Below are 27,913 nucleotides of genomic sequence, written 5' to 3' on the forward strand. Positions count from 1 at the left end.
AGCAGAGTGGTAAGGGATCAAGTGCTCCGAAACACATCATTTGGTGTATTCAGGACATCCTCCCAACGCACACGTTCTGAACTTCATTATTTCACTAATAACCAAATGGAATTAACAAACTCTGTTGTTAGTTTAAATACCAAGAGAAAATAATTAGCACATTTCAATATATTAACTAAAAGACCATCTGTATAAAACTCTTCAAACATGACATAGCTTTAAATTAAACAATATAATTATTATACTTACAGGAAAACAAGCTAGAAATTTATTGCTAGCACAAAAATCAACGTGTTTTGAGGAGGAAAAGTTAGATTAACATTATTGCTATGAACACAAACAGTTCCAGAGACAAGAATCTGATTCTGGTATTTCCTTATCATCCACAACTGGCTTTCAAGGACGCACATGGGACCAAGGAAAATTATGGTCCACAACTTCTTATCCAGAATTCGGTTTTATGATCACATGATATTTTATTGCCTTTCTGTGTAACAGCCAGAATATGTCTGCTGCTTCTGTGTTTCAATGTTATCACTCATTAGATCTCCTCACCAGGGAAAAAAATAACTATGAAACATAACCACGACTACCATCCATAATCTTACTTTCCCTCATTAGACACTGGAATACCTGAACCTCCATATCATGTTTACCTCAGCCCTTAATAAGAAGTAAAAAAAAAAAAAAAAAAAAAAAAAAGTGGGAATGTTCATGATGTGGAGTCCATGACTCTAAACAATGATCCTAGGCCAACCATTAATCGATTTGCTTNGGGAATGTTCATGATGTGGAGTCCATGACTCTAAACAATGATCCTAGGCCAACCATTAATCGATTTGCTTACAAGCTTCCCCCCAAAAAAGCATTTTTCACATGCTGCAGGCTGACTAACAACACTCAGTGCAAACAGTCCTACCTACTACTCTACCAGTTCCAAAGCTAACAACTACACCTGCATGCAGGTCTGCGCAGTCCAGTTCCTTTGCAATGCCCTGATTTCCAGTCACAACGGTATACGCTCACATAGGTTGGGCTTTCAGTTTTCAAGAAGCGTGCTGCTTTCAGCAGGCATTTATCTTCCTACTGGGTCATATCCTTTCTCAGTATGATTTTGTGGTTTTCGTACACGCACTCAGCCAGCTGCTGACTTAAAAGCTTATCCAGGATAATCCCAACCTCTCTCTTCAATCTGAACAGTCAACACTACAGTTTGTAATAGCTCACACTGACGATAACCCTGAACGTAACAATAGCCATAATTAATTGCTGAAGGATCGTAAAGTAAACCAAGATAAATTTCAGCCTAGTCACAGATTCTATTATTGCTAAATCGAAGGTTTAGACAAACCAATGTGTCACAGACTGAGAGCTTCTCAAGTCACTCTAGAAATGAAGAGGCCAGACTCTGTATTAATGCCACTTCTTTACCTGGAGTAGCTGAACTCTACTGCAAATCAGCTGTTTAGAAACATTCATCTGGGTCTGCAGGAATGGCCTGAAGGAAGGACTGGGCTCAGGTGACAGCCTCCTATGAGTTACACCATGCTGTAGCATGCCTTGAGGTCCAAAGGTGCCTCACGAAAAAGAAGGGTTCTAATCCCAAGCATGACAGCACCAAGGATTCCAACCACCAACATCAAGCATAGACACTGGAGTAAAGACTCATCAGTTCTTGCCACAACAGCTCCTTTCCCTTCAACTCCACTCCCACATTCCTCCTCCAAAAAGATAATAGTGCAGAAACAAAATAATATAAATATTCGAGGGAGAAACACAATGGTTGAGTTGTGAGAAGCGCGACTTGAGATACATACGCCTTTCTTTTCACGGCATGCATGAAAAGGAGTCATACACCATGAACTGGATCCACAAAGACAGTAGTTCAATGGGAAATAAATCTTCTATGCTGTCAGACAATTCAGGCTAGCATTGTGCGCATCATATACATACGAAAACAAAATCTCTGCTTTTCTTCTGACAACTTAAAACATTCAGTATCTCCAATGGATCTCTTTAAACGTCGAGCTGTATTTACAGTTGTCCACAAAAACGTGCAAAGTAAAAATGGGATATGAAAATAAATTTAAAAGTCCAACAAATTGAACTTGACATTATAAAAAAAAAAAAGACAGCAGAGATTCCAAGTCCATTTTATATACGCTTTAAAGGTTGTTCCAACAAAACTTCCAGGAATTTAACAAATTCAGACCATGCTGCACTTCAGTCACTAGCTGTCTTTGTTGCAGAATTCACAATGTATTCCACCAGTGAGGTCTTTTATAACTTTTTCTTTGACCAGTTTTTGCAGTAATTTTGTTTCACCTGTCACATTGTGCATCGTTTGTCTGTTCATGGCAGCCATGCAGAGGTTGTTGTAATAGTGCAAAGGTGTGCTGGGCTGGTCGAGGTCATATCCAAATCCTGCTATGCTTACTTCATCACATAGGTGTGTGGCCAGAACCACTGCCATGACCCCAATGGTGGGTACATTCTAAGAAGGGGGGAAAAAAAATAGTCTATTGAATTCAAATGGTTTCAAGTATTTTCTTTTGACAGCTCTACTAATTAAATCTTCACAGGATTTAATGGATCTGCCTATTTCCTCACTTAAATCAGTCAAAAATTAAATCAATCACTTCAAACTAAATTTCAGGTCAAGGATCTAAGCTACAGATTTCAATATTAATACAACTTGAATATTTGCCTTTCACAAGAATTTTGGCTTTCAACACTACATTTTGTTTTGTTAAATGAGATCAAAATGCCCTATTACTATGTATTTTGACTGCAAGTGAACCCTTGTTCCAAATACTCCACCAACCCCTGACATGCAGTCAGACTTGGCATTCCTTCATAGATGCTTGCTTCAGCCTTGGACAAGAAGCACTCTGACAGGATTCTTAGAAACCCACTTCTCACTGAACATCTGAAGAAGGTGAGTACACCAAACCATGCACCATCTCCTTGTATCCTTACATTATTTGAATAAATACTTTGAGATCTGAAGATCCTTCTGAACCTCTCTGTGATCTGTTGGCAATAACTGCTTTCACGCAAGGTAAAAGACAATGGTTCTTCAGTATTTCTCATAACTCAAGAGAACTGCTGACACAGTTTGACAAATAATTAAAATTTAACAAAAATGCAGTGTTTAATTAAATTGGGCAATTCATCGCTCCATACCATTTCCAAAGCTAAGGCTACTGTGGGAGGATACACCCAGCAGCTGCTACTGCACACCAAGGCACACACATAGAAACTCCCATAGTGCAAAGAACCTGCCAGTGGGAAGCCTGCTTTTTAATTCTCTTGTTTCCATTCTCTTCCTGCTTCTCCCATAGCTGGAAACATACCTGTCCATAGCTGACTTCCATTTAACAGGGCTGCTCTTAACAAACTCCTGAGTCAAGTGTATGCTTTGAGTATTTAACAGTAGTCACAATGATTTGTCAGTGAGTACATTGCACTGGAATGAATTTATGTCTTACTGTATCTGAAAGCTTTGTACAACAAACTATCTCCTCTCATCACAGGTCCAACACCTTATCTTTAAAAAGTGAGCTGAAATCCTCATTTGATTTTACACAAATATAAATACAAGAAAGCTCGTTTCCCTGTTCCTTCATACCAGCACTGGCAATTCGTAAAGCAATTCTGAAAGAACCATTTTCAGTTTATTACAGTCTCATACAATTTCTTCTTCCTAAAATGAAACTTCTTACCTTATCCCAACCCCAGAATATTGATCGAGGTTTGGGGAATTCCAGGATGTCCAGGGCTGTCTCTTTAACAATTACTGGATTGAGAATCCGAAATTGCTTTGATGTAAAAGGAATTTTCTTGGCGACTTCCTTCCAAAAGAAAAGTCGTATCCACAGAGACTAAGATAAAGAAACAAATAAATAGTTACCCCAGCAGAACCTCTGGCACTATTAAGTGTATCAGACAAGAGTTACAGAAGTCATCACCCATAATGACAAATTAAGGAAACAGTTTATAGCTCAGGTGGCTCAGGAATAGCAGTAAGCTGCTCAAGTGACTGACCTGGCAGAGAGAAAACCTTCTAAGTGTTTGGAATTGAGAGAGGGCAGTAGGCAAAAAGTCTGCTTATTTTAGTATCTGACTGCACTGTGCATTTCATCAGTCCATGTATCCACCACCACCACCTCCAGGAGCTTTGGACCCTCCCCAGCACAAAAGATAGCAGCAGTATTTGAAGAAATGAGAAAGGGAATCAGTTTTCTACAAACATTAACCAGGGCATTTTGAAGTAAGCCCTGGTCTTAAAACAATTGCTGAGGCTTTGAAGCGAGCAGCTGTTGTTTGACAGCAGCCACCAGTGATAAATGTACCACTTCAGAAAAGGATTTACATTAGACTCAGCAAACTCAATTCTGATCTTGTGCCATTCGCAGTCAATTAGATGCAAAAAGCAATACCAGATCAGGATAATTTACAAATCTTTCCCAACAATGTGTAACAATAAAGGAATTATAAAACTGGTAGAGCTACATTGTAGGTCTGTATTGTTTTAAACAGGCTTTTCAGCTCTAAGGTGCAACTCCACAGCAGCTTAAACCAGTACCACGTGTTTGCTGCAGCCCCATCTTCCTGCCTGTTCACTGAGCACCAGTGCCTGCACAGAAGGCTGATCCAACTGAAAGCTCAATACTTGAAACAATAAATAAAGACATTCCGCTTCCAGACCAGTTCCCAAAACCGGCTCCCTGTAGCAGCAAAAACAACAGAGCAAGGAAAAAAGTGGGAATGCTCAGGCACAGGGATAGAGAAGAACCACAGCAATCTGGTCTTGAACTGATGTAAACTGCTGCAGAGCCACATTCCCTTATGCTCCTTTTCAACATGAATACATTTTGTTTAATCATCCATAGCACACGAACAATGAGAGGGATGAGGCATGGGAAAAGAACAGGACCAACAGGACAGATCAACATTGTCCTGTCCTTGCTTGGAAATAAGAAAAATTAGGCAGCAGAAGTTCTTAAAACCGCACCAGATCATACATTCAAGAGCATCTCCTCTTAACAGAACATATGCAGAGTATTCCAAACAAGGCAATATCCCTGCACACCCTCACTAAAGCAGTAGTAGAGGGTCATAATATCACAGGTCTTTCATATGCTTTCACGTTGAAAAATTAAATATATATTAGCACACATCACACAGAACTACTGGTTCTGTAGTAGTAAAAAAAACCTACCGGTTTAAAGAGTCAGAAAACACGGAACTCCCCTATTGGTTCATCAGAAGTCTTTGCACTTCATTTAGTGAAAAAAGAGTGATTTCTTAATTCAGGAACCAGAGATAAATGTGAACTAATGACTGCAATACAATTAATTGCATTTATGCCCACCACTGCAGCTGCACAGTCAGTGGTTTAAGAAAAAATGGGACTGGCATCCAAAAATCTCATTTCTACTTCAGGTTCTGCAGACTCGAACATGTCACTTAATGTGAAATGAGCTCTACTTTATTAAACTCTCAGTATGTCACGTAGCTCAGGGTCTGTAATCTACTGATATCTGCAGAAAAAAGGAAGTCACTGTCAGCACGGGGCATAACTCTGACTGCTGTTACCAACTGTAACTAGGAGAGAGCTAAAAAAAGTAAAACCACCAAAACCAAAGCTACATAATAGATTCCCAGTATAATAAATGAAGAAGTAATGCACCAGTAAACTTCTTAAGCATTAGAAAACAGCAAACAAACAACAGAATCACAGTTACATGATACTGCCACTGTACGTACCAGCGTTTCATTTTTGACCATTGCTTGAAGCCAATTGAAATCGACACTTTTAAAGAGGACAGCCACGAACAAACTAGAAGGGGGATACTCATGCTCAGAAAGTGGAGCTCCTTCTGGGTATGTCATCCTTATAGTAGTTTTGTTACCAACGTGATCTGTGTATCCTTGAACTGGTGCATCATTTAACCTACAAAAACACATAGATAGGAACTGCAGTTAATAAATACAGAGTACAGTGTCATTAAGACATCAGACTCTAAGCAGAGAACGCATCTTTGGCCCACAGCTTTCTTAGCAGAGCAGAGCACAGTGTTTTCTCTGTATCTCCGTGTTCCTCACTACATGCACTCATCCACTCCTTATCTTTGAGATGATGCCAGTTCTATTTCTGGAGCAGCTGGCAAAAGCACAAAACTTCAAAAGGAAGACCTTGAATAGAAAAGCAACTGAAACCAGCATTGCAGAATTTCACATTCTTTGCGTTGTGCCAATTCCATTTGAAAAGAGAAAAACACACAGGCAGTTTCCTGCACAACTGTTTGCACACACACACATGAGCATTACACATAGAAAAGGCATTTAGATTATCCCTTCTCCACCATACAGGTCAGTGCAGCACATCCTGTGGGCTCACATCGTTCCAGCTCACCAAAATTTGGGAAGCTGGCACCCTGCTTGTAAGAACAGTATCACCCAGCTCCGTCAGTTCTGTGGAACACTGAAAACCCTATGATCTTTTCCTTATCAACAGGAAAAGCCGACTTCATGCTGCCAAACCTAACCTCATTGCACATAGTGCAAACTCTCTGCCTGCTCCATGCAAAGACTTGCCCACCCCTGTACAATAGACTCTGACTCAGTGCACCAGCTCTTCCCTTTGTACAAGGAAGAAGCCTTAATCTCAAAGCTACTCATGAATGTAGCTTTGTATTGAATTTGTGGTGTTACATGACTCAAGTTACAAAGAAGAAGAGTTCAAACAGCAACACTCAGAACACATGAACACAGATCATATTCTGGACATTAGCAAATATGGGTAACTGTAGAAACCACAAATCCCAACCAAGAAAAGGGGGAAGATGGAAATGAATCTTAAAGGCTACCTGAAAAAGTTTAAATACATGAATGGATAAAAACAAGGTTGCCTATTTGTCCAGGATCTCACTGGTTCCTACCTCAGTTCTGCCCACATTTTTTGTTATCTGAAGACCACAAATAATTAATGGAATGTAAACACAACATTGGATTTCTATCCATTCACAAACACATTTCACAAAAACACTTTCAGAAGTAGTATGAAATGTTGCATTAGAAGTTGGAGACGTTTCCCCCTCGAAAAAAACACATTGGCTAATAAAGTCACTTCAATCTTTAAATAGAATATACATACCTTATAACAATATCATACTGATTCAGTAAGTGACCTAGCTCTGATCCATACAGAATTCCACCGCTGCCAATAACAACACAACGCTTACAGTGTTTTGACTTCAAATCCTCTGGCAAATCATGCTCTGGTAAGAGTTCCAGAAGATTTTTAAGCTTATGAAAGAACCTGTGGAATCCAAAGGGAGGTCCGTATTTAAATAAAGCTTCATCATCGTCTATATTTTTTCCTACAAAGGGAGGTATGTCCATGCTGTATTTCTCTGCAAATAACTTTCCCATTGCTGTTTTCACATACGAAGGTCGGCACTGTTCCTGCAGCACAGCATTGGCATATTGTTGTGCTCTCTGAAAGAAAACACACACAGTTTCAGTCTCAGGAATGGGAGAAAAACACAATGCAACTCACCAGCAGTTAAGCAAACAGAGTTTAACAGAGTTAAACGTGGAAGCACAAAGCACTTTAAAGCAGTCTCTAAATAACAAGCAGCTCAGGGTGAAAACCTGCAAGTGAATGAGATGACTGGACAGAGACTATCTGGATAGGAGTTTTTCTGAAGTCAGTAAAAGAGGTAAGTGAAAACTGTACTTTCTTCAAGTGAGATCTTCCCTAAGATCTGTTTGAGAGTCCTTGTTAATAACAATGTGAAATTACCCTCACCCATGCAATTCAGCAGTGAGACTGCAAGAGGAATTCTACTCCACTGCTCAACTGTGTGACCTGAATTCTGCCCGTCCTAAGCTTTCAGCAGAGACGCACCAGCTGGTCAGAAGTCCTGTCAAATGGCAGCCTGGATTTGCTTTACTCATCGAAATGAAGCAACACTTCTCCCCTGAGGTACCGCTGAAGTGGCTTTGCTAATGACTAAAACACAGCTTGAAGAGGAATGCAGATCTGGGGAGTTTTAGGTCTTCTTTCAAAACACAAATCACCAAAATAAAAAGGGCTGTGGTACCAAGTTACACAGAAAGCTTAAGCTGCAAGATAAACTACGATTGAGCTGTCTCATTAAAGAAGTTAATCGTGCATAATTTTCAAAACCATGTACTGGCAAAGCTTAGAATCTGAAGCAAAGAAGAAGAAAAAACAGCAAAGGCAATATTTTTATAGTCACTTAAAAATACATCCTTTAGCATATCCTCTTCCCTGATGTAATTCTGCTTATTATTGGGTAATTCTGCTTATCTGGAAGTATTGGTAATGGTTGGACTAGGTGATCTTCTAGGTCTTTTCCAACCTTGATAATTCTGTGATTCTGTGATTATCTTTCATCCACCTTAATTCAAACTAAAGAAACACAAAAACAACCACCACCAATGAAACTACAGTCGCAAAAGTTGGGGGTGGGGGATGCAGTCAGAAAAAGATCCAGATCTGTTGCTATCTCAGTTCCCCTTCTGTACTGTGTTAAGGAAAGGGAAGTGCATATCTGGGTGTGCAAAGAGCAGCATGGGAAGTAAGCTGAGCATCATTTGGGGGGGGGGGGGGGGAGAGGGGTTGTGTTTACTTAAAATAGATTAATCCACAGAACTATCTCTGCTGCAAAAGCCTCTGCAAGTCTATTCGCAAACAGTGCACTTCTTCCTGGGCACATCACAACAGAGCAACTTCATACAGCTCTTCACCAGCATCTGCATCTTCAGAGAAGACTCTTATTTAAGGCTGACAGCTAATAGCAATCACCAGCTGCTCCAAAGAGTTTGCCATTGGCCACTACCCAGCTAGACAAAAAAGCAATATGATTTCCTCCTCCTCATGGGACAGCAATACATACATGCCCATGTAAACTTCAGGCTTGCTTGGCTTACAGTGGATGTTGTTCAGAAGCAAGAACACGTTTCCAAGAAAAGAAATAAGTCAAATGAGAAGCAAAGAGGAAGCAAAGAGATTCACAAGGTGAACCTGTAAAAAAACCTACTGATAAGGTGGGAGGTGGGGAAGGAAGGATGCACAGGCAGCAACGCTGAGGATTTCTGCTAGATTTAAATTGTCTCAGGGCTGAGACGTTCAAAAACAGAAACATAACAACCCCAAGCTAAGTAATGCATTAGAAAGAGCAAGCAGGTCAAGTAGCAAAGGCAGAAAAATATCAAGGAGAACCAAGAGAAACCTTTACTGATCTCTGTTACACGAGCATAAAAGCCATATGAAAAACTGCACTGGAAGTATTTGCTATCTTTAACAAACAAATGCATAAAGAGCTGTGCTCTCCTACACATTTGATGTATGAATCCAAAAACATGTGAGCATCTAAACGGTAAAGCAGACTGGGGAACTGGCTTAAGTGAAAATAAACTTTTGGCTCTGGGTGGCTTATTTGCACAAATTTACTGAACATACAAGTTGGCACTGATGCAATAGAAAGGCAAACAGCGAGGAGAAGGGGAGATAACGCCCCAAAACTGAGTGTCAGCAAAAGGCTAACAGAAAACTGCTCTCTCTGGCAACTTTGGGCTGCCTCCTTGAAGCCCCCTGCTCTGCTGCATGGAGCCAGCTGAGGAGCTGTGGCTTTGCCTGGGCTCTGATCCCCATGCAGGAAGCCCAGCTGCAGCTGTCTTTCTGGCAAGCATGCAGGTCACTGCTCCAGCACCAACCCAGAGAACTAAACATGCAGCAATCCCGTAACCCTTACGACTCTCATAGCGGCTATTAATAACACTTTGTTTCAGCTAAGTAAAAAGACAAAACAAAAAAAAACCCAAGATACTGACCTTTACGCGATCAAAGTCCACATACGGTGTTTTTGTTCTGTCACATTCTTCAGGGTAAAAATGTAATTTGAGAATATAAAGGAAGCACCCTCCGATCACAAACAGTGCAAGAAGTCTAAAAGACAAATGGGTTTATGCAGGGTTTAAGGAAGGGGAAAAAAAGAATCCCTTTTTTTCCAGCAACTCACCAACTGCTAAATGAGTTTGGTTTTTAATTAAGTCAATTGAAGAAGTTCAGATGAATATTTGCATGTGATTCAAACCAACAAACCTAAGTCCTTCTTCCACCAATCTTTCACAACTCCCCTGAGCTGTGCACAGGGAAGTATGAAAACATACAGATTGCTTTGGTAAGAAAACCATTGCATGCTGACACTCTGATGTTATGAAGTTCTCTACCCACATTCATGTGTTTTAAATGCACCTCTGGTGGGCTAAACACTTCTCATCACATACAGAAACCAAGAAATTACTTCTCTTTTCATACCATGAAGGAAATGCCATTTAAAAATATGTCTTTTCATGCAAGTTAAAGAAAAAAAAGGAAAGAAACCTCAAATTGCAAAGTTTTCAGCTAAGGATCATCATTCACAAGCAACACCTTCAAATCACAGGCAGGCTAGAAAGCAAAATATAGATGCTCGAGTTTGTACTGAGGAGCCCAATTTGATTATTTCTTTCCTTCTTCTGCAGGTTGTGGGGATACAACCTTTGAAACTGAGCAATATAAGCTATCTGTGGTTTTGATCTACTCATTTCTCATTGCTATGGAACCTCAGTGTTGATCTCCACTGTTGCCTCATTTCATGTCTAAACCGACTTGCAAAAATTAAACCCTAATTTGGTTAGATTGTGGTTCAGATATATAGTTTGAGCTTTATTATTGATTTTTGTTTTAAAACTTCATTATTTCCTATGGTTTCTTAAGGTACCCCAACAGAAGCTGTGTTCTTAACCCTCCCTTCAGCTTCTGTGGTAATCCCATACCTTGATTTCTGCATCTTTTTTGTAACTTCCCAAGCTAGGGGAGAACAACTGCCTCTATATGACCACTGCGAAGACACTTACTTGCGAGTACCTTTTAAAAACCAGATTGGTCTTTTCATCTTCATGTGCAGCTTCCTTACACCATTGCACAGGAGGCAAACAATCACTTTTCAGCTTTACAGAGTTATCGTCACTCAGCATTGCTGGGAAAAGAAGACAAAAACATTATATCACAACTTTTTCTGAATGGACAATATGTTTAAAGGGCACTGATGTGCTGATGTGCTTTGTTTGCCAGCAAAGACTGCGATTCTTACTTACCATGATTATCACGTCAGGAATACCAAATTCCTCCTGACTGTCTTATGATCAAGACCATGCTCGTTTCAGCTGCCCTGACAGGAAATGATTCTAAGAATACATAAATGTTTCCATGTATAGGTCTTTGTATGCTTCACAAGCCTGAAGTCCAATAAATGCAACTACCTCAGTTACTATCAAACACTCGTGTCTCATCCTGGCCAAACACCATTCTGTTTATCAGCTCATTATCCTAAGTATACTGCAGTACATACTGCAGCCCCAGGAATGTGGTCAATAACGTTAGAGCAAGTGCCAAAATGGACACATAGAAGCTGAGCCTGCAGGGTAGCACAGCCAGGAGGTTGGGCTCTGTGAGCCCAATGGGAGGTCAAAACACTCCCACACAGATGAGCAAGTCACTCATCATTAGTTAACCAGATGCAATCTCGCCACTTTGCAGGCAACAGTTTGCAAGGAGTCACAAGCTTCTATCAGCATGCTGCAGTTCTTATGTCCAGAGCTCCCTTTGATCAGCCAACCGCAGAAGGCACAGCATGTCCTGTTGGCCATGAAGGCTCAGCCCTACTCGTTCCCTTTCATCTCAGCCCCTGGCCCTCCCTGCTCTCCAGTGCCAAGATGCTCACACTCCCACTCTCTTGCCAAGAGCTATTACAAGAACGTTAATAATAACAATAATAATTGCCACTTTGAACCGCGGTCCATTTGAGCAACCAACCGCTGCTCTTACACATGAGAACGAAGGAGATGATGAGGCAGATGGGATCTCCCTCCAGTTCTCAAATTCAGCCCATGGAAATCTCAGGGACACTAATTCAGAAGATGACACAAGGCCTCCTTCTCTTTGTGCCCCCACAAGAAGTTGTAACAAGGCAGAGATCAACGCCATCATCCTCCATCCTTTGAAGAGCACCCAATAGTGAAATGACATTTTCTAGAGCCACCTCCAAGCAGCCACATTGTCATCTCCCACAAAACAAAGGCAAAAAAGCCCAAACAACTTGTGCTTTTTTTGCCAGCAGGAAACTTTACCAATCTTTTCAAACACAGCAACATCAAAGCAACAACGTTAGCCAAGAACCTCCAAATACTCACCTGGCTGCATTTATTAATTGCACGGCCTCTCTTGAGATGTTACACCCATGAGAAGCCCTTTCTAACAAAGCAGCAATACCTTACTCAACACTTTTAGTAGGTCTGAAAGCACCGTACAAACAGAGGTCATTATACTTGCCTCGGGACAAGGTAAACTAAAATCCAAGGTGTAAACAACAGCCAAAGTCCCCCAGAATGCAAACAGTTAAGCTGGAAATCCAACCCAGCTCCAAGCTCCCACACCAACTGCCAGGACACACACAGCAGGTCTCAGGGAAGCTACCAAGTTTTACAGGCTCATCATTCCTGCAGAGCAATATCTTGTCTTCATTGGCTGCATCTGCGTTACCGACCAAGAATAACACCAAGGAGCAAAAACGAGTTTCGACATTACCACTGCCCCAGTCATCCACATTACAAGCCTGTTTTGCTCTCACCTAAGACTTGCAGCAAACCCAAACACATCTGCATGGATAGAGAACTAGCACGCGTCAGGTAAACATGCTCCAACAGCCACAACCTCAAGCCAGTATGGATCACTGAGTTGAACTCTCTACCTTGGTATGTCCAGCACCACCCCAACAGCGCCTGCACCCTCATGCTCCAGGACACCGTGCACAGAAGACAACTAAGCACCCCCCACCACTGCTTGGGACCCAGCATCTTTATACCCACATGTCTCAGAGTTGGCAGCTGTCACACAGAGATCACGGTGCCTGGGTGCAGCCTCAGCTCATGGGGCTGGCCGATATGGTCTCGTACAGCATACAAAGCAAGCAGAGTGTGCTGGCAAACAGCAGAGAGCATAAAGAGAGGCTTGCAGAACATGTGCAAAGTCCAGGATTGCCCCACACACTGCGGACAGTACACGTAGCCAGGTCACCTCGGAGACTGGCTCAGATTACCGCTGTTTGACAAGAGGGAAGAGGATTACTCCCTGATACAGATGGCTTTACTACACAGATGCAGTGTACGGCCAAGTTATGATGCACAATGGAACAATCAGCACATCCATCTCTTCCACAGGTCTCTCTATGCACACTTGGGGCAAAGGATAGAACAGATCCTTTCTTTGAAAAAGAAAAAAGGCTGATCAATAAAAAAAACAACAGGAAATAAGTTTCAGCAATTTTCCCTAAAGAAGAATGTAGGTGATGATTATCTCTCAGGTAAACAATATAAGGAGGTGATATGACGGTGGTCAATAGGAACATAGATCAGAGACATTTCTGCATTGAAAGGGTAACAATCAAACCAGGCATCAGAGGATCCTGATATAAAGAAATTACTGCAGTGACGCACCAAGTGAAAGCCTGCTCAACATGCATAAAACTTTATACTGCTAAACAGCAACAATGTGCTCCTGGAGTTGTCCTGCCGAGCTGAATGACGTGGCCTCTGAAGGATAAACCATGAAAGAGCAGCCTGCAAACAGGCAGCTCTTAGTAACTTCCAAGGGTGAGAACTTCCAACTACAAAACTGGAGACAGCGATCCCACAAAAGACATGTTTTTCAAGAAGCCTTTCAAAACAAAGGCAGGGCTGTGGAGATCTGAAAGGGAAGGAAGCAGAGAGGAGAGCGATGAGGACAGAAGGAGATTAGTGAGGAATGCAGGCCTGAAATAGCCAGGTACTAGAGCAGTAAGTTTTCCCTGCTTCTAAGCAACACGGATTCCAGCCATCCCCAAACAGTTGCTTTACTCATCCTAGTTGTGCGGAAAGCAGGCCAGCTTACTGAACGTGGAAAAACAGAATCAATCAGCTCAGCACATTCTTTCATAGAATCATAGAATGGCTCGGGTTGAAAACGACCACAATTATCACCTGGTTTCAACCCCCTGCTGTGTGCAGGGTCACCAACCACCAGACCAGGCTGCCCAGAGCCATATCCATCCTGGCCTTGAATGCCTGCAGGGATGGGGCATCCACAGCCTCCTTGGGCAACCTGTTCCAGTGCGTCACCACCCTCTGGGTGAAAAACTTCCTCCTCAAATTCCTTTAAATTCTCTTTAAATTTCTTAGAAATTGATCCTGTGGTATTAACAGTCAATAAACATCTCCCTCTCCCTGGTACGGCAGAGAAGCGCAAGGCAGTAACAAGCACTTGGAAAGGCATCTATCTCTATGGGCATCCTACTGAGCTTCCCAAAAGGTCTGAATTTAGAGAGAGCTGCAGCAGCAACAAAACCAAGCACAGACACAGCACAGTGCACGTACCCACATCTTGTTGTTGCATACAATCACCACTGTGCCCTTTCAGAAAGGAGCAGCTATGGCTGCTCAGAGAGTCATTAACGCAAATATCCCAATTTGCGTACGAAAGACGTCTCAGTAGTAATGCTGTATTACAATCACATTTTGCATTGATATTTCTATAGCTACTCATTGTGGTGTAATTAGCGAGGACTCCGGGGACTTAAATTTGCTATTCATCTACTGAACTTAAGCGATCTCTGTAAAGCTGCTGTGAAAGCTGAATTGGCCATCAGCAGGAATGCACTCCAAAGCTTTTTGTGGTGTTATTCTTTTCACCGTCATTTACATTTGTCTCCCTGTTATTCTCCAGCAGACGAGATTTCATCACTTAGAGTATTTCAGAAGCAATTAATTGGGACTTCTCAGCCTTCTGTGGGAATGCTACCAAACAAAGCTCAGCACATGTCAAGCTGTTGCACGACCACTGCCGCACCCTGATAAACCCACAAGCAAAGACAAGGGCTCTTAGCCCCCGTTGTTTTAGCACTGTTAGCCTTGTCACTCATGGAGGCAGAACCAGAGCAGCCTGCAAGGAAGAGCAGGAGGTGACCAACTCCATCCATCACCATCCACTCATTCGTGACTAGAACTACAACCCCATGCAGGGGGTGCTGTTTCCACTTACCTCCCTCACCCTGTCAATCTAAGGACATTCCAGTCTCCCAGCACACCGAGGCTCAGTTAGCAGCCTCTAAGGCTGAGCTCAGCATTACTGATCCAAAACAACCATCTCTGTGCAGGCAAGAACTGGAGCCACAGGGTTACTGCTAGGAGTCAGCTCTATTCATGCATCCAACCAATCCCAGCAAACACCTGCACATGGACAAGAGAATTTACAGAATTGAAAGGAATCCCACAGGGATGATCGAGTCCAACCCAGCTTCACCTGAACCCATGAGGAAGCTGCCCCATGCAAACCAATGCTGAAAGCCCAGCAGGACAGGAGCTGTTCACCAGCTGCACAGCATCCAGCACAACATGAACCACACCTGACACTACCAAGAGATGAGAAAACCAACTAACATTCTCTCTGGTGGTACGCTGGGAAGTGGTAGGAACTGCCAGCTCAACCAGGAGCATCCAGGCAACCAGGCCACTTCAAGACCCCAAGGTACGACCCAGCTTTCGGAGCACACGGGAAGCCATCAGGGAGCTTGCAGTATAAAGTCCATAGAGACTGAAAGCTGAAAGACACATCTTTATCGAGCTATTACTAGGCAAGAGCAATAGAGCTTGAACAGGCAGTAAAACAGATGGTGACACTAACACAAAGTACATTCTCCTTGCACGTCCCCCTCCTCTAAATCAGGCTGTCAAATAACTTGACTTCAAGAAAACAAATGGCAAAAATTAAGCACCAACACCAACCACATTGTGAGCACTTGGCCATAATTTTGCCCACAAGAAACTTTGTCGTCACTACTGACCACACTGATGATACTATATCCATCTTGAAAGCTTCAATATCAAAGAGCAACATTTTCAACTGCATGTTATCAAGCTGGGCAACTAAAGGAAAAGCAGCTGGGTTGAAATTTATAGTTGAATTTTGTTTGCTACAGCAGTATGAAAAACCACAGGGATCACAGAAGTAAAGCAAAGAGTAAAGCTAAGAATTAAAGCTAAGAGTAAAGCAAAGAAGCTAAGAAGTAAAGCTAAGAGTAAAGCAAAACAACAAAGAGGTGGAAATAGTTAATAGGTGGTAGTTCTTGTGGTGTGCACCTGTTAAAACACAGCCTCTCAGGGGGAGAAGAACTTAAAAAGAAGATGAAGGAGTTAACAGATTCGATAAGAAACCAACTCAGAAACCTGTATGAAACTCTCACAGTTCCATTCCATGTCCTCAAATCCCACTGCTCCTTGCTACGAGGCGCTGGCATTTGCACTCAACATTCTCTCTCTTCCAAGGCTCCTAAGCCAATCCACGATGCCTTCAGATCCTTCCTACACTTCCAGACTTCACCCTCGCTTCACTGGAAAGATGAAACCATAAGGAAAGAATTCTGCAAATAATCTCTGTTCCATTTTAAAGAAATCATAATAAACAATCATTTCTTTTAATCAACAGTGGACGAAGCCCCTTTCCAGTATTCAACGGAGAGAAAAAGCAGTAATACAAAGAATAAAAACAGAGGAGCTAAAGATAGCTGCTTGTGCAACTCACTGCACAGGGAGGACTCAGCAGCTGCAAGTGCTGTGTGGTCAAACCGTCACCTTACAATTGCACTCAAGTAAAGGCATTCTTATCTTTCCAAAACACGGGGTCTTTCTTAAATACAAAACCAGTTTTGAAAGAAACTCTTCACATGAATTTCAAGAACCTGTTATTAGACAAACAACTGACTTGGAACAGCATTTGAGCATCCTCTCCAGCAACAGACACTCAAAAACTGCACCACAGTGAAGGACTGTCTTCCTTTCCAACGCATCTGCTGCTCTGAATCCTGACTTCCACGCCAGATTTTAAACACGGGTTTTAAGGACCAATTGAAAAGCCAATTGAAAAATTGCCCAGATGTTGAAATTGGATCACAGACCTACACAATGAAAGGAAAAATCCTTTTATCTGAATGAGCCCACTTGACCAGAGTAATAAAATACACAGGAAAGAGTGGGAAACAAGAAGAAACAGGAAAGAGTGGGAAAGGAAAAAGAAACATACAGTTTATTCCAAAGGAATTGCTCTTGACTTAGGAAATCTCTTTCTGTAACACAAACTGAAACATCCTCTAAGAATCATAGAATGGCCTGGGTTGAAAAGGACCACAATGATCATCCTGTTTCAACCCCCTGCTGTGTGCAGGGTCACCAACCAGCAGCCCAGGCTGCCCAGAGTCACATCCAGCCTGGCCTTGAATGCCTGCAGGGATGGGGCATCCACAGCCTCCTTAGGCAACCTGTTCCAGTGCGTCACCACCCTCGGGGTGAAAAACTTCCTCCTAAGATCTAATCTAAACGTCCCCTGTCTTAGTTTAAAGCCATTCCCCCTTGTCCAATCACTATCCACCCTCACAAACAGCCATTCCCCCTCCTGTTTATATGCTCCCTTCAAGCATTAGAAGGCCACAATGAGGTCTTCCTGAAGCCTTCTCTTCTGCGAGCAAAACAAGCCCTGTTCCCTCAACCTTTCCTCATAGGAGAGGTGCTCCAGCCCTCCAACCATCTTAGCAGTCCTCCTCTGGACCTGTTCTAAGAGCTCCACATCCTCCTTGTGCTGTGGGCCCCAAGCCTGGACGCATTACTGCATATGGGACTTGGTATTTTCCCTCAATGGCAAGCAATGATCCCTGAAAACTAGAAGCAGAAGCATGAAACCTTTGGGTTACAGCAGTGTCGAGTGTTCATCTTCTAGTAATTCTTTCATCATCGTCCTACCACTTCTTAGAAGAAATGGTCAGCTAACATGACATCTATAGGAGCAGGTGCAGATCAGACCGCAGCTTCTCAACAGAGAAGAAAAAAAAGCTGCAACTGAAGTTAAAAATTAAGAGACTTTTGTCAATCATTTCCTCTGTAGCCACTTTAACCACAGTAAAGTTGGCACTTTAGCACAGATGTTGGATGCAGGTTGTGTGGATTCATCTATTTAGTAGCTATTACTATCGAATGAAAAACAAGCCCTTGACAGAGATGCTGCTTCTGACCAACAGCAGAGTCTGCTGCTTCAGCTGATTTAATAAAGGCAACAGAAACAATACTTCCTTGATGGCAAAAAGTTTAGCCTATAATACAGTTATAAGCACCCGCAACAGGACATTTAATTACATCCCTGTCGTGCGTCTCACAAAATGAACTGTAACTGGTGAGGCTTTTTAATCAAACAGTAAGATGTAAAAACCGAGGTTCCTTGTACAACCTGCAATTCATTTAGCCAAGATCCATCTTCTTGGGAAATGAGGCTGTGTAATGCTGAAAGGAGGAGCCCGTGGAACCATCAGAGTGCTTAGCAAGACGCTCTCAAAGGTATCAGCAAGTTTGCAGTCAAAAGTTATTTTGCTGAAGCCACAAGAACCAGCACGAAGCAACAGCAGTTTATTCTCTGTATCTTACAGTGTCCTACTTTCATTTCTTCTGTTTAATGGTGAACCCCACATCCTTGTTACTACATCAACGACTGATTAACTCATGAAATCATTAATAACCTTGCTCTAATTGTTGTGTCCATTTGCCCGGTCTTTCCATCAGGGAAGGATACCCATAGCTAAGCTACAATTTGCTCTTAACCTTGGGTCATCCCGACCCAGCCTACAACAATTTATTCCAGCCCAAATCTGGTGCAATTATTGCCAGAATTAGAAATATTCAGAGCGTGACACCTCCTGAATTAATGCTTCCTTCCAGCATCACTACCAGGAAGCTGTTTGGATATTAACAGCTCCTGCTGAAATAACATTATAGGTGAAGGACTGGTTCTGAGTGAGGGTTCAGCATTCAACATGGAGCTCACCCTCCACATCTGACTTCTTGGCACTCTCTGTATTAGTCAAACTTCCCAAACTTTTCTAAGCTTGGCTATGAAACTTCTCTTGAGTTCTGAGGAACAGCAAACATCCCTAAGAGATAAACACAACTATCAGCTAAAGCAGGAAAATGTGCATGAAGAACCAGAGCAAGTGCACCAGGCTGAGCTCAGAAGCCCTTTCTATGCACATCTCACATGCTCCTTTCCACAAACTGAACCACAAATTGTGCAGATGCAGAAGAGCTGCTCTGCAGAAGAGCTGCAGCTGCCAGGAGGGGAGGAAGAAAGCACAGTATATCAGCATTGCACCCACCATGAGCTGGGTAGGTTCACGTAGCACAAGCTACATGAGACCTTGCAAAGAAGCCAAAACAAATGAAATCTTTCCCCTTACATGGGAATTTTGAAGAATAAATCATCCCTAAGGAAATAGTCCGAAAAGACAGGGCATAGCATTCATCTTTACTGGGCTAAGGAAACATGCCAGCAGATTTACACAGCCAAGATGTTTCATATTACAACTGAATTATGCAGCAGAATAGCACGGAACAACTGGTAATTATGGAACAATGTTAATGGCACAGCAGCATTTTTACCACGGTATCATCTAACACTCCAAGAGACCATGGCAAAAGTCACACTTAAGCCTACGCAAGCAGAAGAGCCAATGCCAAAAGCAAACCTTGAAGAAAGGCTTAAAGTTAATCATACTGTTGCAAACAGTGTTGCTACAATCAATTTCAGTGGTTAACTTCTCAAGTCAAGGCTTAGGGACAGAGAGTGCTGGTGGGATGGTGAATGAAGGGCTGCTCCCACAGAGAGCTCAACTTGTTTAGTTCACCAAACAGGTTGCGAGTTTGTTCTTAAACACCAAAGACAAAAGCAAACAAACAAAAGGAGAATGTTACACACAGTAAATACAGACTAGGAGCAAAAGATGCCTGAGCAGCAACAGAACAGCCTTCCCATCGGAGCAATGGACACTGACAGCCTACACAAGCTTTAAGAAAGTCCTTAACAATTCATGAATGACCTTGAGAGAGTTGTCTGCAATGGGGAGATCCGTCATTGAAGAGTCCTCCATCCCAACCACTGCTGTGCAGCTTCAAAGCATCTGATGCACCCTCTGCAGATGCTTTAACCTCTTGAATTGGAGTAAACTTTTTCCAGTCTCACTTGTCCTTTGAGAACTACACCCTCACAGATCTGAAGTTCGGGATGAGCCTTGCTCAATAACTTCACCTTTAGCAAAGCATGAGACCTTCTGAAGCTTTACAGGATTAACTACATCAGCAAAACCACCAGCTCTCCAACTCCTGCAACACTGCGGTGAGCTCAGCACCTAAAGGCCCTTTCCACAGCTATCAGAGCCACGTAGAACAATACAAATTAAACATCTCTAGCCCACTTCCCTCATCAAAAGGAAGTTTCTGCTCTATTTTCTTACATCCTGTCCCTAATTGCCAGCCAACTGTTGGGTTGATTTACTACCAACCCATGGGAGGAAGGAAGGGCATTGCTTTCCTGAACACCCCAGGAAACCAAAGTCAAGGAAAACCCATTCCTTATCATCCAAAGGAAGCTGCCAATGTGCCAAGCCCCTTGTGCTCTTCTGACCCTCCAATGAAACTCAGTGCACTCAGCAGGGACCAGATGCTTCCTGGGGCTTGAACTGGAACAGAGATAGGAGACAGCAAGTCGTCAGCAGTGAAATGGATGGAGCACCATGTCTGAACAAGGAGCAGGACTCAATCCTCAGGGTCCCTTCCAACTCAGGGTGTTCTATGATCCCATGATACATCTGACCAGCCCCAGCAGCATAAGGCAGACTTATAAATACATATCTAGTAGAGATACATAAACACATATTCATGCAAAAGCATTAATCTCCACCGGTTGTATTCAGAACAAAAAGAAACGTGCCTCTGAATGTTAATATTCGGAGTTAGCAGAGGTAGCTGCTGACTTCCATAGTGAGTAGTGAAAAATGGAAGCATTAAAGCTGGAGAAGAGCTCTAAGATCACCCAGTCCAACCTCAGCCCATCCCCACCATAACCACCATAACACTATAACACCATAATACAGCTCTTGAACCCCTCCAGGTACGATGACCCCACAGCTCCCTGTGCTCTCTGTGCCGATGCATCGCTGCTCTTTGCCATCAGAACTTTACCCTCATATCCAACCCAAAGGGCGCGTTGATGAACATCGCACAGAATCACAGAATTATCAAGGTTGGAAAAGACCTAGAAGATCATCTAGTCCAACCATTACCAATACTTCCCGGCTAATCTCCCGTCCGCTTCCATCACCACCCACAGCTGTCAAACAACCCTCTCCCTTCCACCACCCGTATGTTTTGACCTTGTCCATCACAGCACAACGACACAACCCATCCACGCACCCAAACTCATCCTCCCAAACCAGCGCAGGAGATGGGAAGCTTTTACCAGCGGCAACAGCGCTAAAATCATTCCTGGTTCGCCTCTATCACCCGGGATACGCACCGGGGGAGGGGAGACGGCGGCTGCCACGTCCCGGCGGTGCGAGCAGCACCGAGAGCAAAGCCCCCCAGCTCCATCAGCCCGCAGGAGGCAATAATAAAGCACAGCCTTATTCCCCTCACCAAACCCAGCCCCGCAGCCCCGCACCGCCGCCTCCCCCTCCCTCCCCGCTTCCATACCCGCCCCGCAGCGGCCTCCCGGAGCCCTGCCCTCTTTGTGCTCCCTTTACCTGCGCTGGGCTCGGCCCGGGCGCTTCGTCTCCGCATCGGGGCGGGCGGCCCCGCCGCAGGTAACGGCACCGCGGGCGATGAGCGGAGGGAGGCGGCGGGGGCGGCGGCGGCGGCACGTGGCGGAGCGCAACCAATGGCGGAGGGACGGACGGAGGTGACAGGAGGCGGCGGGGCCTGCGCGCTGCGGGGCCGGGGGAGAACGATGACCTACGGGAGCCCACCGAGCCGAACCGAGCCGAACCGAGCCGAACCAAGAGGAACCCGCCGCCCTGAGGGCAGCCGTTCTCCATACGGAGCGCCCCCGCTCCGCCTCTTTTCTTTAACCCCCCCCCCAACCCAAAATGCACGTTTTTCGTTCTTTCTTGCAAAATAAAGAAACGACATGTATCTATAGTTCCCCTCCCATGAGGGTTCTGGTGGTTCTGCCCGTTCTCCCACCCCGTTCTCCTCTTTGTCTCTTCCTGCGCAATGCTTTCAGCCCTGTCTATGATTGAGAGCCGCAGGGGGGATGGAGATCTGCCACAACTATCATGGGGTTTTAATTCGTTTCGCCTCTCAGTCTCGGTGCCTTGAATGGAAGCTTATGGAGCTGCTGAGGAGCTTCTATTTCCATACAGCCATGAAAATACACCTGATGCAGCGCCCTCACAGCCCCTCCTGGCGTTACCATAGCACTGTAAAGAACAGCCCGAGCCGCAAGGAGGGGAAATAAATGGAGAAAAGAAAGGGATAAATAAGAAATGGAAACACAACGTTGGAGCAAAGCTAAACAGCCAGTGCGACAGCTGTAGGTGATGGTGCCATTCACACTTCATATGTGATATAGAGAAGGTATCCTCATCTATGACTGTAACTGCATCAGTGCCCACAGTTTTCACACACATCCCTTCACTGCAAAGTACTGAATGAGCTCCCATCCGGATAGAGGACTTAATTATTTTAAGCTTTAAACCTCATTTAAATGTAGATATAGCCACTAAACTGTGTCCCTACACTGTACAACAGATGATACGTTGCTCTTGTGGTCTGTTGGTGTTTGGTTTATGGTCAGACACATCGTTGATCACAGTTTGTATGGCTCTAGGGATAACATCTATGTTTGAGGAGAAAAAGAAATCCCATCTCCATTCTTTTCAGCCATGGACATCACCAAGCATGGGATATTCATTTAGGCTTAGCTCTTATTTCTAGTCTTCTAATAATTGCAAGCAACCATTCATTGCTTTGGACTTACAGATGAAGCCAGAAATGCAAATAAAGACCCTGACTGTGCAGCCAGGCATGCCCCAGGGTGTCACAGGGCCGGCCACATCAGGCTTCGGTCAGTGAACAACCGGGCTTTGCAAGCAGCCTTGAAGAGAAGCAGCTGCAACAAAGATGCATTATATTCTTCTTTAGTCGGAAGCAGCAGGAATGATCTCAGTGGATCAGTGGGTTGCATGGAGCTCCAACTGCTGGGCCATGTTGGGAGAGCAGATGGGGGAGAGACGGACCAAATCTCGTCATACATCATAATGGAATCATTTCCATGATCCAGAGTGATTGTAGGTGTGAAGATGTGAAGATGTTTAAACATACACTTAGGCAAGGAAAGGGGTTTTTTAAGTTACTCTGGGCAATTCTGTGCTGGATCAATGGGAGAAGCACCAGAGTGCTTCTGAAAGCCCAGCCATATGTTTATCCTCAGGGTCTTTATTTAAACGACCCTGAGAGCACCATTCCCATAACACATGCACCAGCCGGTCAAAAAAAATCATTTCTTTGAGCCTCATTTTAGGTTTATATATTTGTGTCATTGAGTTTTGTTTTAGGTTTCGTTTGGTTTTGTTTGTGTGTTTGTTTTAAATGCCTTCTTATCACATCTAGCTTTTAATTGCCCTCTGACTGAGTCTGTGTCTAAAAAATTCCATAAGGTTTTCTCTAGAATAACTGGGACCTTGGATACCTTTCAGTTTCTATGGTTAAATCTCAGAGATCTGAGCATAATTAGATCTGCGCCAAAAGCAGTTTTCAGGTTTAATAGTCAATTTTGCCTTCTAGGAATGAGTCTGAATCATAGACTGCGCTGAGTCCCGCATCCTATCTGCCTTATCTGGATGGGTGGGGTGAGGTAAATGATGCTCCATTTAAGTAAACGGATCTGTCTTATTACTAGCCTTTGTAATTATTTCTGTGGCACAGCTCTAATGGTTTTATTAAGCTGTGTTATGCTTTCGCGTTCATTCTGATTGATGGCTGAATTACGAAATGGTGACACTGCTGTAGTACTAGAGAGTGAGTGCTTAGATAGTTCTGCTGTAGTTCATAGGAAAAGCATCCTCTCAACAGAGGGCTTCTGTTCTGAATTGAAGTGAATGGCCTGGATGAGCTTTGGCCAGTTCCAATACTGGGAAACTTCTTCAAAGGGAGCAATTGGGAATTCATATCTCAAGGTGAAGTGGAAGTAGAAAATAGCTCAGGTACTGACTTCTCTGCCTTCTCATTTACTGATGCCATCCCTTGGCATCAGTAGGGACTGGAAGGTTGCTCATAGGGCACTGATTTTTTAAAGGACTTTAGAGAACATTTTGGAAACTGCAGGCCTGGAAGCCTGACATACTTAATAGACAAATAAGTAGAAATCATGCTGAAGAGCAGAAAAGACTGAGTGAGCACATGGAGAAGATGCATTTGAGGGAGTCGGTAGTACTTTGGTCAAGGAAATGAGTGTCTCACAGATCTATCAACCTTCTTTGAAGGAGTCGAGTTCAGCACTGAGCAGCAATCAAAATGTAAACCAAGAACTGCTACAACTGGAAAAATTATTAGGAGGGAAGACCAGAAAGAAGGAAAGACTGTGTACAGTGCCGCTGTATAAATCCCTGATGCATCTTGAATTCCTCGTGCTGCTGCAGCATCCCTAGCTTAGAAATAATATGGTAGAACTGGAAAAGACTCAAAACATTCAAGAGAATGAACAGAAGTAATAAGAGGGCTTCCAGATGGGGGCACACCTAACTCAAATGGGTCACTCTGGTCTGCAGTTGAGGGCAAGCAATATCACAGTCTATAAAATCTTTAGTAGACCAAATAAAGAGCAGGAAACAAGACTGTTCACTGGCTTATCAGATATGGCATCCAAGGAACATCAAATAAAAGTAGATCTTGGAAGGCTCAAAGTAAACAAAATGAGGTAATCCTTTACACAGCCTGTAGTTATGATAGAAATATTCATTGCTTCAGGTATTGTGGATACCAAAACTTTACATTGGCTTAAAAAGTGACTGGAAATTCATCAAAGACTCTTGCTGTAGTTCATCAGGTTCCTGGGAATGTATTTTGGGGAAATACAGAACATGTTTGCCCTGTTCTTACACTCTTCCTGCTCCCATATTATCAGCTGCTGTCAGAACCTGCAGGGCTGGATGGAGCTTTGAGCTGACCCACTATTGGTTTTGATGTTTTAATGATTATTTTAACATAGTCAGCTTCTTAATTTTACTTCCCAGCCCCAGAACAGCCAGCTTTTATAATGTCCTTAAACCATTTCAGCTCATTAAATAATTGCATTGGGTTTCTGCACTTTGTTTTTGTCTTAGCCTCAATTCCTTCACTATTTCCTGCCCTTCAGTGTTATATTCAAGCATGAATGTGTTTTCAGCACTGCCCAGTAATCTGAAAAAGCCCCTCATTAAAAATTATGAATGCGTTCTTCCCAGAAACATTAAAAACAAATTAATGCCTGTAGATGCACTGAGGTTTGTGGGTGCAATCCTAAATAGAGCCAGGGTGGAAGGAGTGGTGTTATACACAGTGTGCCGCTCTAGGGAGAAGAAACAGCATTGCATTGCGGGCAGGTCAGTAGTCAAAATGGAAGGATAAGAAGCAGTTTCTTATTCTCTAAACACTTAAGCTGTTATGGTGAAGCGAGGAGAAACAGGACAGAAATATTCACGCCTCCTATTTGGATTGGTGCAGACAGACTTAGGGCTATTGGGGTAAAGATACATTAAAACAAAGTTGTAACATACAATGATGATAGATACAAAACCAGATACAATCTGTATCCTTTTGGTGCCTTTTTCCTAGAAGAAACTATTTTCATCTACTTCATATCACTGCAAACCTATTAATAATTGTACAAAGCTTTAACAGCAGAGGCTGTAATGTATGTATTAATAATGCATTTGCAGAGAAAATATATTAATGCCTTTCTAAATGTTCAATTAAGTTATTACCTAATGCCACAAAACGTTAGTAATAGAAAGCAAGTTCAACCTTAAATTGTTTTGTAAGGTTGCAGACGTTTAAGAGAATGAAGAGCACGTGGAGGAAGGAAGTCTGAGAGGAGAAAAGCACCCATCCTGCAGTGGCAGATGGCCCTGGGAGGCTGTAACAAGCAGAACCTTGGCCACAAGACAGCAGACAGCCACTCCGGGGAATTCCAAGTGCCACCACATCAGTCTGAGACAGAAGGTAGACTTTTCTGCTTTCTTTCTTCCCCTTTTTTCTCCCTTGCACAAGACCTTCATGGAAACCCCCATAAGGATGGCACATTAAAATGGAACTATCACCAAAAAGGAGCAAGTGTGTAGATTTGTTTTGTAAATTTTCCTTTGCATTTATGTAAATGCTACCCTTTTAACCTTTTTTCTTCCATAACATCGCTAATTTCTATGCAGCAAATTTAGCAAACATAGTTAAAACCCAATAAAGATCCCTGATCCCATTTTTCTTTCTCTTTTTTCTTTGTTCTTCCCCCCTGAATTTTGCTTAGGCAAAGTAATAGTTTTCTTAAGAATAACCAATATCATGCAGCACTGTGGTTTTGATTAGCCTATTTACTCAGCATATCTGCTGCAACCTTAGGCATTTTTCATAGGGAACCTAATAAAGAGTTGCACTGGAAATACATATATGCCACAGACCACACTACTTTTTTTGCTATTTGTTATCAGTTAAGCAAACATTCCCTTTTGTAGATAATCTATTCTGCAGATAAACTTAACTTACATACGTTAGGAACGTGGGGCAATTGAAGTTAGGAGGAACCTCAGGAGATCTGTTCTTCAATCTTCTGCTCATAGCAGGGCTGGCTCTGAGGTCAGAACAGATTGCTCAAGATGTTACCCTGTCAAGGCTTACACATGCCAAAGGAAGGAATTTTCACAGCATCCCTGGGCAACCCACTCCACTGTTTGGCTGTTGTCATGGTGAAAAAGTGTTCTTTTTATCTAGGCAGTTCCTTTCGTGCTTCAATTGACCACTGTTGTATCATCAACCCCCCACCCTGCCCCACCCCTCCCCCTTTGAAAAGCCTGGCTGCATCTTCTTGATGATCTTCTCAACAGATACAAGCAGCTGCCATCAGATCTCCAGTCAGTCTTTCCTCTGGGCCAGACAAACCCACCTTTCTCATATTGAGATGATATTCACCTCCTCATGGAGCCCAGCTCCTAGCTATGATGGTGACCCTCTCCAGAGGTCTGTTGAGTGCTAAGTAGGTGGCTTTAACTGATCTGTTAATATAGTCCAAGGATAGACCCCTGCAGTGCCCCATTTGTTAGCACATCACATTAACCAGGGTTTCTTTGCCTGATCATCCAACCAACTTCTTAAGCATCTCATTTCCCACCCATCCAGACTATTATGTATTTACTTGGATACAAAAGTATTTTGAGAGATTATGTTGAAAGCAAGCTGAAGCTGAAGTGAATGGGATGTGATGCTCTTCCCATACCCACAAATCCAGTCGTCATCTTATCATAGAATTGATTCAGGTCGATCAGGCACAATATTCTGTTAGTAAATAGATCTTGCCAGTCACCTTCTCTTTCACATGTCCAGAAATGGGCTCCAGGGGAACATGCTCCATGATTTACCCAGGGTCTGAAGTGAGACTGACCCATTTGTTCCCCAGGTTTTGGTCCTTTTTGGAAAAGGGATTTGGTGTATGTCTTTTTCCAATTGACAGGGTTTTCCACCAGTCTCCATGACATTCTGAAAATGACAGTGGCCTTGTCAGAACATCAGGAAGTTCTCAGCACTGTATCATTCACCTTGTCAGGTCCCACAGTCTTGTACGGGTCAAGTACAACCAATCCCCAACTCAACCTTCATCCATTGCCAGCTAAGTTACACGATGGGTATGTTTAAATGAGATACAATAGTACATTACAGATAACTCACAGCAAGGCAACATTTGTTT

The 27,913-nt window shown here is 43.1% G+C and overlaps 1 protein-coding gene across 13 annotated transcripts; it reads right to left on the reverse strand.

Annotated features, from left to right (window-relative positions):
* Nucleotides 1-1,099: 1,099 nt before the first annotated feature.
* Nucleotides 1,100-26,903, reverse strand: ST3GAL5 (ST3 beta-galactoside alpha-2,3-sialyltransferase 5). 13 transcript variants are annotated; one of them, XM_015862813.2, is made up of 7 exons: nt 26,723-26,903; nt 10,949-11,060; nt 9,871-9,985; nt 7,163-7,506; nt 5,773-5,959; nt 3,726-3,884; nt 1,100-2,494 (listed from the first exon to the last, which is right to left on the reverse strand). In XM_015862813.2, exons 2-7 carry the CDS (start codon nt 11,056-11,058, stop codon nt 2,231-2,233), a joined length of 1,179 nt encoding a protein of 392 aa, XP_015718299.1. In that variant the 5' UTR covers nt 11,059-11,060; nt 26,723-26,903; the 3' UTR covers nt 1,100-2,230. The 13 variants fall into 13 exon arrangements, with proteins under 13 accessions (XP_015718299.1, XP_015718298.1, XP_015718304.1 ...); XM_015862812.2 differs by having other exon boundaries at nt 26,719-26,903; XM_015862818.2 differs by having other exon boundaries at nt 10,939-11,060; nt 26,723-26,901.
* Nucleotides 26,904-27,913: the final 1,010 nt, after the last annotated feature.

This window comes from Coturnix japonica, chromosome 4 (assembly GCF_001577835.2).
Source record: "Coturnix japonica isolate 7356 chromosome 4, Coturnix japonica 2.1, whole genome shotgun sequence".
Taxonomy (NCBI): domain Eukaryota; kingdom Metazoa; phylum Chordata; class Aves; order Galliformes; family Phasianidae; genus Coturnix; species Coturnix japonica.

Bases quoted from the DNA above. Each gene is read 5' to 3' on its own strand.
- ST3GAL5 (XM_015862809.2), bottom strand. From the start codon at position 21,762: ATGCGGAGACGAAGCGCCCGGGCCGAGCCCAGCGCAG. The intron at 7,507-9,870 runs GTCAGTATCTTG...GTTTTCTTTCAG, and splicing joins TGGACTTTGATCGCGTAAAG to AGAGCACAACAATATGCCAA. The intron at 2,495-3,725 runs GTAAGAAGTTTC...CCCCCTTCTTAG, and splicing joins TATTCTGGGGTTGGGATAAG to AATGTACCCACCATTGGGGT.